General features: G+C 41.7%; 1 protein-coding gene across 1 annotated transcript in view; it reads right to left on the minus strand.

The window, feature by feature from the left end:
- LOC147026436 (receptor-type tyrosine-protein phosphatase mu-like) overlaps positions 1 to 14,383 on the minus strand; it is a 458,466-nt gene that overhangs the window by 242,178 nt on the left and 201,905 nt on the right. Inside the window, exons 8-12 of the mRNA XM_085883577.1 lie at positions 6,444 to 6,767; positions 5,892 to 6,001; positions 3,681 to 3,882; positions 3,329 to 3,560; positions 1,529 to 2,094 (exon numbers count right to left, since the gene is read on the minus strand). Of these exons, the coding sequence (XP_085739703.1) occupies positions 1,529 to 2,094; positions 3,329 to 3,560; positions 3,681 to 3,882; positions 5,892 to 6,001; positions 6,444 to 6,767 (1,434 nt within the window). The remainder of the gene's footprint in view (positions 1 to 1,528; positions 2,095 to 3,328; positions 3,561 to 3,680; positions 3,883 to 5,891; positions 6,002 to 6,443; positions 6,768 to 14,383) is intronic.

Here is a 14,383-nt window from a genome sequence, read left to right on the forward strand (position 1 = left end):
GCTGCATAGTGCTGTGCAGGGGAGCCCTGACTGAAAGCACTTGCATCTCCGGTTGCAACCTTTCTTACAGGAACACTTGGTCAGTTCCTGACAGCTGGCTGCAATAGGGAGTAGTATTGTCCAACATATCTGCCATGTCTCTCCTTTCTGTGTCCAACCCCATTCAGCGGGACTGCTCGTGTCTGGACTGGAGATGGTTGCCTGGGCCCAGATGATCCCAGCCTAATAGGCCGCACGCTTTGCTTGTTCTCTAAGGGCTGCCTGTGTTGGTGGAATTGAGTTGTATGGCCTCTGCTTGCGGGCAAGAGATCCAGTCTTGCTCCGTCCACACCAGTGGCTACGCTTGCTTTGTCATACATGAGGACAACGAATCTCTCCAGCCTCTGCAGGTCAAGATCACGAATCAATGTTGGATGCTGGCTGAGATTGCTGAATGTTTCAGAAACATCATCAAAGATGTTCCAAGTCTGCCATGAGGTTTTCTTCCCTTTACCGCGGAAGGCAGACACGACGTCACATCCAGTGAACGCATGGAAGTATGGGATCCCTCAAGCTTTCTCAGGCCCTATTGCAGAAACTACCTCATGGACTGGAATCCATCGCACCTTGGATCCTTGGCCAAAGGCAATCCCCATGTTCTCAAGACCTAGCTCCTGTAAGGATGGCAGTACAGATATTGCTATGACTAGTACGTCCGTGTCATTAGCCTTAATGATAATGGACTTGCTACCAACCGTCGTTGCATCCCTGGCGTGTACAAATATTCGAGTGTCAGCTTCTTCATGACAACATGGAAACACAGCATCCAGTGACTTCCTTGTGTTGCTAAAGGCATCTTCTCCTTTTGTGACAATGACAGTGCTTGTCGTCTGTGCTTCACACATCTTTTCCGCAAGGAAGTGAAACAGCTCAGTCTTGTTGCTGTCATCTCGAAGAAAGCTTCTCCAGTTATTTAGGGTCTTACTGGTTCCTGTCACTCTTCTTCTGATTCCTTGCCCCCTTTTCGACCTTGCCTCGGACTTCAGACTTGACTTTTTGTACACATCAAACACTGCATCCACCCTCTCGTACTTGGCACTATAGGATTCCACCTTTGGGATGATGTCTTCTTTAGCATAGTCATCAAATATCTTTGAAGTGCGTGGAGGTAGGGCATTGATAAGTGCTGAGCCATCAATGATGACTGCATCTCCCCTTGGTTCTCTGTCTGGGATGTTCACTTGCACTTCAAGAATTTCATCCAGCTGTGACTTCTGACATGTATGAAGCTTGCCACTGTCACTGTGAGATGCAGGGTGTGACTGATTCTCATGCTTGAAGAATTCTTGAAAGTCACACTGCCTGTTCTGGCATGAGATGAACAATCGTGAGAACAGCTGACAGTCGTCTTTCAGGACTTTCTCCTTCGAACTTCCCCCAGCTTGCTCTTGTTTGAAGAAAGAAACAATGTTTCTCTTGATTGGATGATAGAAAGGACATTCACCTTCATTCTGTAGCCCCTCCATGAATGAATGGAACTGCTCTTTGCCCCGCTGTTGATGTGTAGCTACCATTTCGGCTAGAATTAGGTCTGCGATGTTCTTCATGTCAAGTACCAGTAGGTTGGCTGATTTTTCTTGGAATGGGTTGCCCATCTCCTGCATTACTGCAGAGAGTGTTTTCACCGTTTCAAAGAAAGATTTCTGAGCACTCAGTGTCTTCTCATGGTGTCTGCTGTTGTTGGTTGCATCTCTTATACCAGGCATGGCCTCGTATCCAGCTACTAGACGACTCACTTTGGGTCCAGCGACCATCCACCTACGAAGTGCTGCCGGGTCTTCTGTCAACCCAATTGTTCCTCTGTCACCTTTGATGACTGCATTATTTTGCTCGTGGGCTTGGTCGATTGCCAGGGCAGAGAATTCTCTTCTAGACTCGTGGATAACGAAGTTCCCTTTGTGAAACCCCCTGGCCACATCTGGATGTTGTTGCTCAAGCGACATCATATCTCGGAGGTGAACTGGGATCCGTCGCGCATAGTTGACATTGTTATTCGCAAATAAGTAAGGCGCCAGTTCTGAAAGTGCTTCACGGTACAGGTTGAAGTCTCCTTCTCTGAATGAGTGGATCAAAAAGTCAATTCAGGAGGCTAACTTGGCGGCCATCCTGAAAAATGGCCGCCATCTTGGATTTTCAAATGGCCAATTGGGCAGATTTGATCAGAAAGCTCTGCAGAACAGAAATACCAAATTTGATGCTTGTATCATAATTTGCACGATTTTTCTTCTACCTACTACACTACAGAGGAAATGGAAGGTTGAGTAATGTTGAGGAACCATAAATCTTTTTTGAAAATAACAATTTGGAGGGCACCAGGGTGCAAGAGAAGTGCTTCAAAGAAATGATTGAAGAACGATTACGACTCATCTCTTCTATACAAATTATTAATGTCAAGAATATGTATGCACACACGTGCATGCACGCATACACGCAAACATATGTGCATGCATGCACGCAAAACACACACGCACATGCACACAGACACATGCACCAAAAGTATTGGGCAAGTAAGGAAATATGCACGAGGTATTCAATTCCTAATCAGATATGTCACTGTTTGGAGCACACTAACAAAATAATATGAGGAGATATCGGCTGAAATTACTCATACACCATTCCTCCTCAGAACAAGTGCAAGTCCAGTGCGAGATTGTGCTCTGTTGACTCCGATGTCCCAAAACAGTTTGAGCAGCCTTTGTCGTCGGGCTCTGATCTGGCCACTATTTTCTTCTTCTTCATTGCACCAAAATTAGGAGTGCACTGTTTGCCAAATTGTCACAATAAGAAACTTGAAAGCACATGCTGATTGCACATTGTGGGGGAAAACTATCCACTCCACAGATTGGAAGGATTAATTTCAAATTTGGGTGTGCTGTCCCAACACTTTTAGTAACAAAGTGTGTATAAATACATCACCATACATCTTCAAATATATTTTCAAATGGAGATGGAGGATAAATGACGAGATAGGGAGCATACTAACGAATCGAAGAGTTCAAACGAATTTCGAGAATATCAGGAACGGTTGATGTTAGCTACAGAGATATGCACTCAAAAGAGCAAAACCACAGGGAGCATTATCCTACTACTGCTCTAACCAAAGGCTCTGACAATGTTCTGACCTCAACCTGCATCATGAAAATAAATCTTATATTAGGCTGCTGATTCCTTCCCAATTACCTCTGGCTAATGCACTTACAGCTGCAGAAATTGTGCACAGAGACGCTACTCCATCTGCCGAGCGAACCATGTGGTCTGAGCTCTAGAATCCATGGAGCCCAGGCCACACCCGGGTCTCTTTACTCTCAACCACAAACACTTGATCTTTGGCCCAGATTTCTGTCCGGTTAGTGCTGTGTACGCAGAGTGCAGAGTGCACCGACCACAACCTGCTGGCTGTGTCTGTGCATCGATATTAGATAAAGGCTTCTTGCATTTACAAAAACAGTACATTTTGTACTCAGCACTATGCCACTGAAGTCGAGGATGTAATGGGAAGAGAAAGGAAAGAAAGAGGTTGCCTGCAAATAGATGGGAATAAAATGAAGGAAGAGAAATTCTGCCACGTTTGTGTATGTCATATATAAATAGCACCTCCCACCTTCTTCCCCAAAATGAACTTCACTAAGACTATGCCTTACCAGAAATCTGAGTCGAGTAGTACGTTGTGACAGAGGGGCCAAAACCTTTGCTGGTGCTTGCTCTGATGGTAAAGGCATAAGTGGTCGCGGGATAAAGTTGCCGGAAAGTGTGCTGAGTTTCATTTGCTGCCTTAAGCACATTTCCTTGGCCTTCGGACAACTTGAAATTAGTATCTTCTGAGTGTACAGCATTGTAAGTCACCTAAAACGGGAAAAAATAAAAACAAAATATAAAATATGGCTGACTCACGTTTTTCATGTATTCGAAGATAGTAAAAAAAGATCAACAATGAGACGAGTGCAATAAGCCTGGTGTGGGCCTAACGGTTAATGTGGCTAGCTTAGGATCTTAGGGTCCTGAGTTTGAGCCCCTACTACAGTTGAATTAACACCAGGGTGGGGTTTACTCAGCCTGTCATCCTTCCGAGGTCAGAGAAATGAGTACCAATGTACTGGTAATAGAGGGCACTGCATCAGCAGCGCAGCCGTGCCCCAAGAAAATGATGCAAGCAGCAGCTACAGGCTGCACACGATAGCTAGCTACAAGTGCAATATACAAGTTCAAGCATGACAGCCTTGCAGTTGTAATTTTGCCATTGGCATTGATTTGTGGATCAAACGAAGGTTCTGTGTCAATTGCACACTCAATCCAATGGGGGTGAAGAATGTGAAATCGTGCCAGAGTGCCGATCACATTATGTTCCTTGACCAAGTGGGTGTAAAAGTAATGCAGTTCCTGTTAACAAAGCAATCTGCCTCTTCCTTCCATGTGCACAACATACATCCACAGCTCAAGTGTCGTAAAATGCTCTGCAAATGATTGGCATGATATCAAGAACAGTTCAGAAAATTTTACAGATAACTTGTCAGTTGGTGGTTCTGCATCATGAAATGTGATATCCTTCACAAGAGACACGAAGCAGGTGAACGCTGATCATCCTGTGGTTACGCCTGGTGTTGGCTTAATAATTAGGGTGGCGGGCTTGGGATCCTCGGGCCCTGAGTTCAAATCCCGCTCAGCTGATGAATTAATACCAAGTGGGGTTAACTCAACCTGTCGTCCTTCCGAGGTTGGCAAAATGAGTGCCAGCATGCTGGTATACTGTGTCGGAGTGGCGACCCGTCCAGGATTGTGCCCGATAGCCAAGGAGACTGCTTAGGCAGCACCCAACGCTCTGCAGAGTGTTTGGTCCCAATGGATGGATGGATGGATCCTGTGGTTATTATTTTGTAAAAGTAGAACCTTTGATGAATACAGGTATTGTAAACAACTAAAAATTCCCTGTAACTGGTTGAATGCACTTCATAGCAGATTGAGTCATCGGACGCTTCCCAGTTTATTATATTGGTGACGGCAGTGAGGTGATGCTCCAGAAAAGGTGAGCTTTCAACAACAGTTTCCAGCAGACGAAAGTTTTGAAGGAGAAAAAAAAAAAAGCAGAGGCTGAAGATAACCTGTATTTTCTTCACTTGTTTGTTGCAAATTGTGGATACCAGCACATGGTCTATTTTGAAAACTCTCTGAAATACATTGGGAAAGTCAGCATATTCCCTGAAATGAGAGGGAAAATGTGCTTCCCAAGATGGTTAGTACACTGGAATGGGTCGGTAAAATTCCACAAAATTGCAGGTGACAACCAGCTAAAATGGGGTGGCAAACATTGTTCAACAGACCGCTCAGTGTAGAAAATGGCCGGATTTCAAATTTTCACTGAAGTGCACATTTCAAAAATGTGGCTAAAATAACAGGCTGTTACTGCAAATCACTCCATATGCCAATATATAGAGAAAAGGTGACTAACAGGAGAATTGTTGGCCAAATTAACATCAGATACACTGAGGTTGCATTATGAAAGAGGGGGAGATGAGTTGAGAATAGTCGAGGCAAAATGAAAACCGAGATGAGGAAAGTTGAGAAAAATAAGGGCAAGGAGAAAAAGGGGAAAAGATAAATGCAGTTGAAATGAAGAGGAGAGAAAGAGAAGATTTGGGACCAGAGTTTGGAGTGGGGGAGGGGTTGTGAGAGGAAGGGTGACATTGGGGGTGAAAGGGGTGAAAATTCATCACTTTTGGGAAACAAGTTATATGCAGATGACCCCAAGAGATCAGATACTTTCACAAAGGAGACTTTCAAAGATTATCATCAAAAAGACTGAAGATTAAGTAAAAGTCTTCATGCTTTCTCTGTTTTTCATAACATCATGCACATACCTCGTACAATGTCAGCGCACCATTTGGTTCCTCTGGTTCACCCCACTGCAGAAAAATAGTCTCTTCGGTAGCAGTTCCTTGGACCTTATGAGAGTTCACTGGGCCTGGCACTTAAGTGAAATTAATAAGGAACAAAACAGCAACAGTTGAGGCATCCCAAGTGCTAATCACACAGTCATACCTTACAAACTTCTGTACCACAAGCTAAAACAAATACGTCTCCGGCCAACAGGCTGAGGTCATGCTCACATTGTTGTGCAGTCAGTTTGGCTACAACTGATGAGTCATTCACAAAATTATTTTCCGTATCCCTATGATAAAGTCTGCAGGATGGCCAGCACATGTGAGAAAACAAATTTGACATTTGTAATCTGTTGATAGTTCATTGTACAGTCGTACAAAACAAACAAATGAGGGATACGTTATTATGGAGTTTGGAAGGTTGTTCACAAAAAAAAGCACAAAAAACAAATTTTTTTAAAGAACCGACATCATGATTAAAATATCAACTCAATCAGGATTTATCACTCAGAAACACAGTGCTTTACTCACAATCCTCATCGGTAGGTGAGAGTAGCCTGTTGCTTGCCTTGCGACCTTCCGATGTGGCTAAAATGGCCTGGAGACTCAGGTTGCTAAAAGGTGGCAGGCCCAAGAGGAGGAACTTTCTTGCCGCACGCCCAGCATCTTGACATTGTTCTGTGACGTTTTTCTGCTCTTCAACCACTACACCATTTTTCCCAGTTACATGATAGCACACAGTCACATTGTAGGAGTAGCAACGGGTCACATTGTAACCCAGAGGATCCCAGCTGAGAACCAGCTCACGAGAATGCACCACAAGAATGCGCAGGTTCTTGGGCCCATGTTTTGGCTCTGTCGAGAGTGAAATATTGGAAAAGGTGTGAGAAAAGCAGACAGGTGAGCATACAAGTCCAAGTGTTCGTCTCAAATAAAGAAAACCCACAAATTTGAATTTCCTTTGTTGGGATTAAACAATACACTTACAACCTTTCGGAAATTCCAGTTCTGGGTTAGCAGCAATGGCAGGTTTCTTTCAGGGGTCTCTGCCGGCTTTCTCAAAGCTAAGTTTTCAGTCGTTATCTGCCCCGTTTTAACTGTATTTTCTCACCTGCATGTTTCTGTGTGTTCCTAGTTTGGTTTTGCTTCAAAAATCCTGCTATTTTTGTGAGTTTTCATCGACCTTGTCTTACCGGGTTCCTTGCAGCCTCTCTTGCGAGGACGAAGCACCGCCAAGTGATTTATAATTATAATAGAAAAACAAAATGACACTTCTCTTTAATGCATTTGTTACATATAAGAGCTTATGCACCAGTAGGAATTAATAGAAAAATAAATCAGAAAACAAACAGAAAATTCGACAAATAAGAAAAAAAAAACAATGTGAGAATATCAAAGGGTATTTGAAATCGATCAGTAAGAGGATAAATCAAAATTACATGTCGATAGATCTTGATTCAGCTATCAAATGTATCACTGTGGTGTTTCACATGCAAGGCGATGTATCAAAGAGCATGCCGTCCATTGGAAGGACATTAAGATGGAGGACCTGCATGAGAGCAGCAGATGTTGGTGAGTGTTAAAAAAAAAAAGAAGCCGTAGTGTCTTTTACAAAGAGTTGGCGAGTTATCGGCACATTCTGAACAAATTACTAAATCCTGTACAAATCACCTTCAATCGAACGTCAGGCCGACCCAGGCGGTTCGTGAATGGCTTGGCATGTTCCCTGGCCAATCCCACAACAAGGTGTCCATAATTGTGCCATGAAAAAAAGTAGCAATAAAAAAAAAGCACGATTCATTAATTTTGACAAACATGAAATTGGTCAACATGAATTGCCACATTGCATCATGTGGAATGACATGCAAGCCATGACACATGGTAAAAAAGGACAGACTTTTGTGGGAACCTTTTGTGTGATTTTATTTTGAAAGCAAGATAAATTTCAAAACTCCAAAACAATGCTTTACGCATTGTCCTCCCTTTCGTGAACAATTCTTTAAACTCGGGGAGAGGAAGTGTGGATAAAAATCCGACTCTTGATTGCCAATTAAAGCCCAAACTTTCCTTCCTATTTCAATCTCTGAGTGCAGAAAGAGTCGATGCCCCACAATTACAAAAAAAAAAGAAAGAAAGAATGAATTATACAAGAAATTAGTCAAGCTAATTACTTGACAGTATATATTCTCTCAGGTTTTGTGGGCCTCAGTGGTTTTTCCCAGCTTGACAGCACATCGTTTTCTTTTCAGATTTCTAACACCCACATCATCTGCAACATATCAAAGCTGCAGCTCTTTCCAAAACATTTTACAATTCGAAGACGTCAATAAAAGTAAGTCAACAAATTTTGAAAGCTTGTCCATTACCAGGCCCGTTTTCATGGCAGAATGATATCAAAAGCAAAGGCACGTGTGTGTTAGGTTATGTCCAACTGCATCTGGCACTTTCATAAGAAAGGCAAACGTATGTTTGATTAAATCACCATTTTGGTTGAAAAAAAACGATTCTTGGCCAAATAAGGAGGAAGATTTGAAACTCTTCCCTACTCCCCCTACCCCACCGCATTAAAGTCATGGAATGTAGGGAAGTCGGTCATTTTCTGTATGTAACATTGTATATATATATATATATATATATATATATATATATATATATATATATATATATATATATATATTAGGGTGGTCCAAAAAAGTCGAAAAAATAGAATGTTGCCTCACAAGCTTAAAATTAATCTAATATGATCCAATAACGTGCATAATTTTTTTGCTTGATCGGAGGTGATTTCGAGGTCGCTCCATATGACGACTTTTAGTCTCATGACTTAAATAAATTGGGGTATGGTCAGGTATGATTACGGTTACTTCTGGATGTCCTAGGTGGAAATGGAGTGCATTTTCGAACTCTATGGGGTCGATTTACTCTCAGAAATGACTGCACCAACATTGAATTCACTTCCATTTCGAAAATATGACCTAAAACAAGATTTATCATTACTGGAGTTGAGGAACTCATCCTATTCATTTCGATATTTTCGAATCTATAATTAATTTGTTGTCCGTCTAAACATTTCTTAGAGTAAATTGACCCCACTAAGTTCGAAAATGCAGTCCATTTTCACCGAGGAAGTTCAGAAGTGTACTGATTCACATCTCACCATATATATATATATATATCCCTGTGTCGTAAGAGGCGACCAGGGTTGCGTCAGGAAGGGCATCCGGCGTAAAACATGTGCCAAATCACTATGCGGATCATACGGATGATCCGCTGTGGCGACCCCTAACGGGAGCAGCCGAAAGAAGAAGATATATATATATATATATATATATATATATATATATATATATATATATATATATATATATATATATATATATATATATATATATATATATATACATATATATATACACACATCTGTTTTTACTACATTTTATTTAATAAAGGTTGAGGTTCGGGGAATAGCTGATTGACAGGTTTTTGGGGAAAGAAACCATCAATGGAGGAAAATAGGGAGACAGAGGACAGATATGGGTAGGTGGAGTGTTGGGGGAGGGGTTTAAGCAAAGAAAAAGTGCTGACTCTACATTGGCGACTTCATGAGATGATGATAGTTGCAATCCCAAAGAAATGGAGGGAAGAGCATGGGAGAACATTTAGGGGATAGAGTCCACAGATGAAGAAAGAAAAGAAAGAAGAGGGGGGACAATGATGGAGTAGTACAGGTGAGCCAAATGTTTCGACTTCAAAAGTGAAATAAGTGCTTTAATGTAGACCAACAAATATTAGGCCATAGTAGAAGAGGAAGAAATCCAAAGGGCTAGCAATGACTGGAGCAAGGTTGAGGGGCAAGAAACTCAACCCCTAGAAAGGACAACTTATGAGCTTTTTCAAAAAAAAAGTCTCTAATAGTCCAACTATATGCCAGGTTTCTCAGGCTTGCCCTGTTTCAACCAATGGCAAAATTGTGAAAGGGGAGTTTCTGATGTCTTAAATCGTTCTTGAGAGGTGGGTATGACTCTCAATGGCTGTGATGAGGACTATCCCACCGAGGAAAAGCAAAGCGATGGAGTAAAACCAAAGATGAAGGCTGGAGTTTACCAGCTGACCTGGGACAGGACACTTCACAGGTGTGTGGACACTTCACATATGTGTGCTTCCCACATTGTAACTTTTTATTATTAATAAAAATAATGACAAAACAATGGGAAAAATAAAATTTATCTTACCCCACTTTCACTAAATAAAATATGGAATGGTTCATGTGAACATAAATACCATTTATAGACACTTCAATACTGTCCACTTTAGCTATTTTAAAGTTATGAACAATGGGATGATGCAGGTGGTTATCAAACTTTCTACGTCTTTAAAAGAGGGTCTGTGGTTGGGGTTAATTATATCAAGGTGTTGCAGGGAGCCTGAGTTCAGCACACTGCATATGAATGTCACACGTGAATGGACGTTGCAAGCTGTTGCATGATGTCAATAAACAGGGCATATCTCTCTGCACCTCAATGATTGCCCGTACTCACCCTCAGGCAAGGGCAATGGATGAAATCAACAGGCAATGGATAGATGCTAAACACCATGGAAAACAAGGAGAAGCTGCTGTTCCAGGCATAAACCCTTTGTTTACACTGACGAAGAGTCAACACCCAAAACGTCAGCTTCTCCTTGCTTCCCACAGTGGTTAACATACCCCAGTCAATGTCCTGTTGATTTCTTCCATTGTTCTACACATCTGCTGATACAGAGACACACTAGCCTTCACCAGCAAGACAAGTTCTTCTTTCCAGATAGAGGTATCACAAAACATGGAAATTCGTAATATTCGTTCAAATTAGTCCTCAAAGAAAGTCAGGATGGGCATGGTGACTATCTTGCAATGTCCTTCAAGTTCTTTTATGAAATTACCAGCAAATACCAACTGTCGCTTTACTGACCGGAATACCAAGAGAGAGGGGGAGAGCGAGAAGAAGGAGGAGTAAGGAGAGACGAGGAGTGGGTCGATGATGGGGGAACTAAGAAAGTGGTGAACAATGGAACGGGGGTGAGCGAAGTCTCATCACATGTTGCGATACACTCCAGGAGGACAGGGGTGCGAGAGGAAGAGATAGAGAGAAAGAGAGAAAGAGAGAGAGAGGTGTGGGAGGAGAGTTCTGCACTTTTTAAGAGTGGGGAGTGAGGAGGGGATAGAGAGGTGGGAGGAGAGAAAAAGAGAGAAAGGTGAGAGGGGGGGAGTTAGCAAAGCGAATGTTATGTTTTGCTTTGTGACCAAGCAAAGTCTAAATTGTGCAGATTGAACTTCAAAAATGCATTTGACTTTTAAATGTATTAAATGGGGAATGTGTTGCTGACAGAAACAAAATTTGAGCGGAAATTTTTTGAAAGAAAAAATGAATTAAATTATTATTACATTAAAATACGATAAAATACCATAAATATAGGTCTTTTTTCTTGTGCAGCACAAGGCTGTGAGTAGCATCATTGATTGAGAGTGTGGCAGTTCGACTGATGCAGTGCCCCTGTAGGTAGGAGTTGTAATTTGGAATTTGGCCAGGATGCTGTGGATAGCTCCCCTACTCTTCGTGAAAGACACCACAAATGGATCTTTAATGTCCATAAACTAATTCTCGCAGATGCGACGTCCATTTACGTCCATCCCCAGTTTAACCTCCATCTGAGGGATGGCACGCATATTGATTAATCACCCTGTCTGTGAAACACCGGGATGACAGTGTGTATCTCGGTTGAGATGCAAACAGAGGCAAGACAGCTGAGAGTGAGTGCGCGTACCTCTCGGCTATCCTGTTGTGGAGTGATTGTGGAGTGTTGTGGAGTGTTGTGGAGTGTTGTGGACTATCCTGTTGTTGTGGACTCAAAACATTATTTAATTATCTCTTGAACTCTTGGTTCACTTTACTCATTTCTAATCCTTTAATTTATTTTGCCACGAACGATAAAGTAAAGCAGTAGTTTTCAACCTTTTTTCCACTGATGGCACCCGAATCTCTCAAATCCTATTCTGTGGCACCCCTATTCAATCTTCTATTCACATCGTTGCCTGAAGAACATTGCAGGCTTCACGAGTTAAATTATTGGAAAAAAATACATCATTTCAGGAGTGTTTTTGTGGGCTTTTATTAGCTTCACAGGACCAATGAGACCACCAATGACTCTTCAATATAGACTCTCAATATATTCTCAGGACCACCAATGGACAGGATCTCATCCGGAAAAAGAAATCTTACCTCAACATTACCTTTAAAGGTCCCATGACACTCAAAACTTTCTGGTTATTTATATATTAACTTGACCTTCCTAGTGAAGAAATCACACATGTTTATTTTTTTAAATCAAAAATGGGCAATTAGACCAATATTTCGAACATTTCTTGTGCTTTTCACAAATTGCTACGCCCCACCCCTTTAAAAAGTTGACTTCAGCGAACCGCAGCGTTGACGTCACATAGAGAAACTCGTACAGAGTGGATTGACTCGCGATGTCGAGCGCCGTATAAAGTACGTACAAATGCATTGTGCACATGTGTTTGCTATCTCACTGATCGTCTTAATTCCTGTGATTGTTTCGCGGAAAAGAAATTCTGCTTCTGAGCCATGTATGCACAACAATCACGAGGCAATTATTTATCCCTTTACTACCTTGTCGTAGTCGTGTACAAATCCAATACATGTATGCACAATAAAGGGCTATACCATGTCCACAAAATATTAAATGTGACTGTTGAACCTTTCCATTAAAAAAGAAACTTACAGGGACATACAAGTAAAATACTAAAGATGAATATTGCATCATTTCAAGGCGCAAGGAGATAATTTTAAAATCAAACTGTGAAAAACCTGCACCCACATTTTGCAGCTTATTGAATTGTTCGTTGAAACCAGCCTGCTGGGATAGGTACGATTCCACATACATGTAAGCCAGGTATGGCTGCACTCGAGTAGTCCGATAAATCCATCGTCCGTCCGACTAGTCCGATAAATCTGACGTGCTGTTGCTTTATTTTATTATTCTCTTTTCGTCATTGTTTTCTACTGGCGTAACATGACAACAGTAGGAATAAAATAAATAAAAATGCAACAAAACGTTAGATTTATCGGACTACTCGAGACAAATGTGTTGCAAGGTGTGTTCTGCACACAAGTTTTCATCGTATCCGGACAGTGAGGTTGCTTCGTTTTATGCGTGGACAGATACGGCTGATGACATGCGCTGGCCTTGCTTGCGATTTATTCACCGCGGAGCAACATGTCCGCTGCGCTGTGCTGGTCACGTCACCTCACTAAAATATTTCTGATATCGAGCAGTACGCAAGTCAAATTTACATGATTGAATTACGAATAGGATTTAGTCTAACCAGTTGTTATTGCCGAGTCTTCCCTCGATGTCCTCCCGATCAACATGAACTCCGGGAATTTCATCGCCATTTTTCTCTGCTTGTCCTGCTTCGTGCTCGAACAGGTAAGGCCGTATTTCATTTCCAGCTGCCTGAACTTCACCTCCCGCGACAACGTTATCCGACAATTCTCCATCTGATTCAGACCAAAATCCTTCATTTCTCTCACACTCACTGTCGTTACCAGACAAATCAAAGTCCATGTCATCCATTAGTCAAAACCGAATGTTCGATTTTTTTTAAAGCAGAAATGAACGAAGCGATTGAGTCGACCAATCGAATGTGGAAACACACAGGAAGCCAATACAATCACGTAAACCACCAACCCGAGTAATTTACGTGCAGCCTTTATCATTCTGCAGTTGACGTCATGTGGGTTACGCCCCTTTCAGCAGAATTTTTAGGGGCGTTCCCGAAGAGGTTTGTTTTTTTTAATATTACATTTTACAGAACGAGTATTGTGAAAAAACATTGTCAGATCTGAAATCACGATGAAAAACTGCTATAGGACATATATATATATATATATATATATATATATATATATATATATATATATATATATATATATATATATATAATTCCAGCAATCTGTGTGTGTGTGTGTGTCTGTCTGTTTGTCTGTCTGTCTGCCCGTCTGTGACCGCCGTTTCTCGACGACCGCCAGTCCGATCTCATTGAAACTTGCCAGGAATATTGCGGGGGACCCCCGGATGTGCCTTTTCGAGGTTTGATATCGATCAGACGAGCAGTTCCCAAGTTACGGCCATTTATCTGTCGACCAATGACAGGACACGGTGCTATGACATCACGAATGACGTCACAATTAATGCTTATTTATTTATTTGTTTTTTAATTTTTGCACAATTGACGGTCCGATCTGATTGAAACTTGCCAGGAATATTGCTGGGGACCCGCGGATGTGCCTTTTCAAGGTTTGATATTAATCGGATAAGTGGTTCCCAAGTTACGGCCATTTATCTGTCAACCAATGACAAGACACAGTGCTATGACATCATGAATAACGTCACAATAATGTTTATTTATT

Source organism: Eptatretus burgeri, chromosome 5, assembly GCF_056783735.1.
Source record: "Eptatretus burgeri isolate ZD-2024b chromosome 5, Ebu_testis_v1, whole genome shotgun sequence".
Classification (NCBI taxonomy): Eukaryota; Metazoa; Chordata; class Myxini; order Myxiniformes; family Myxinidae; genus Eptatretus; species Eptatretus burgeri.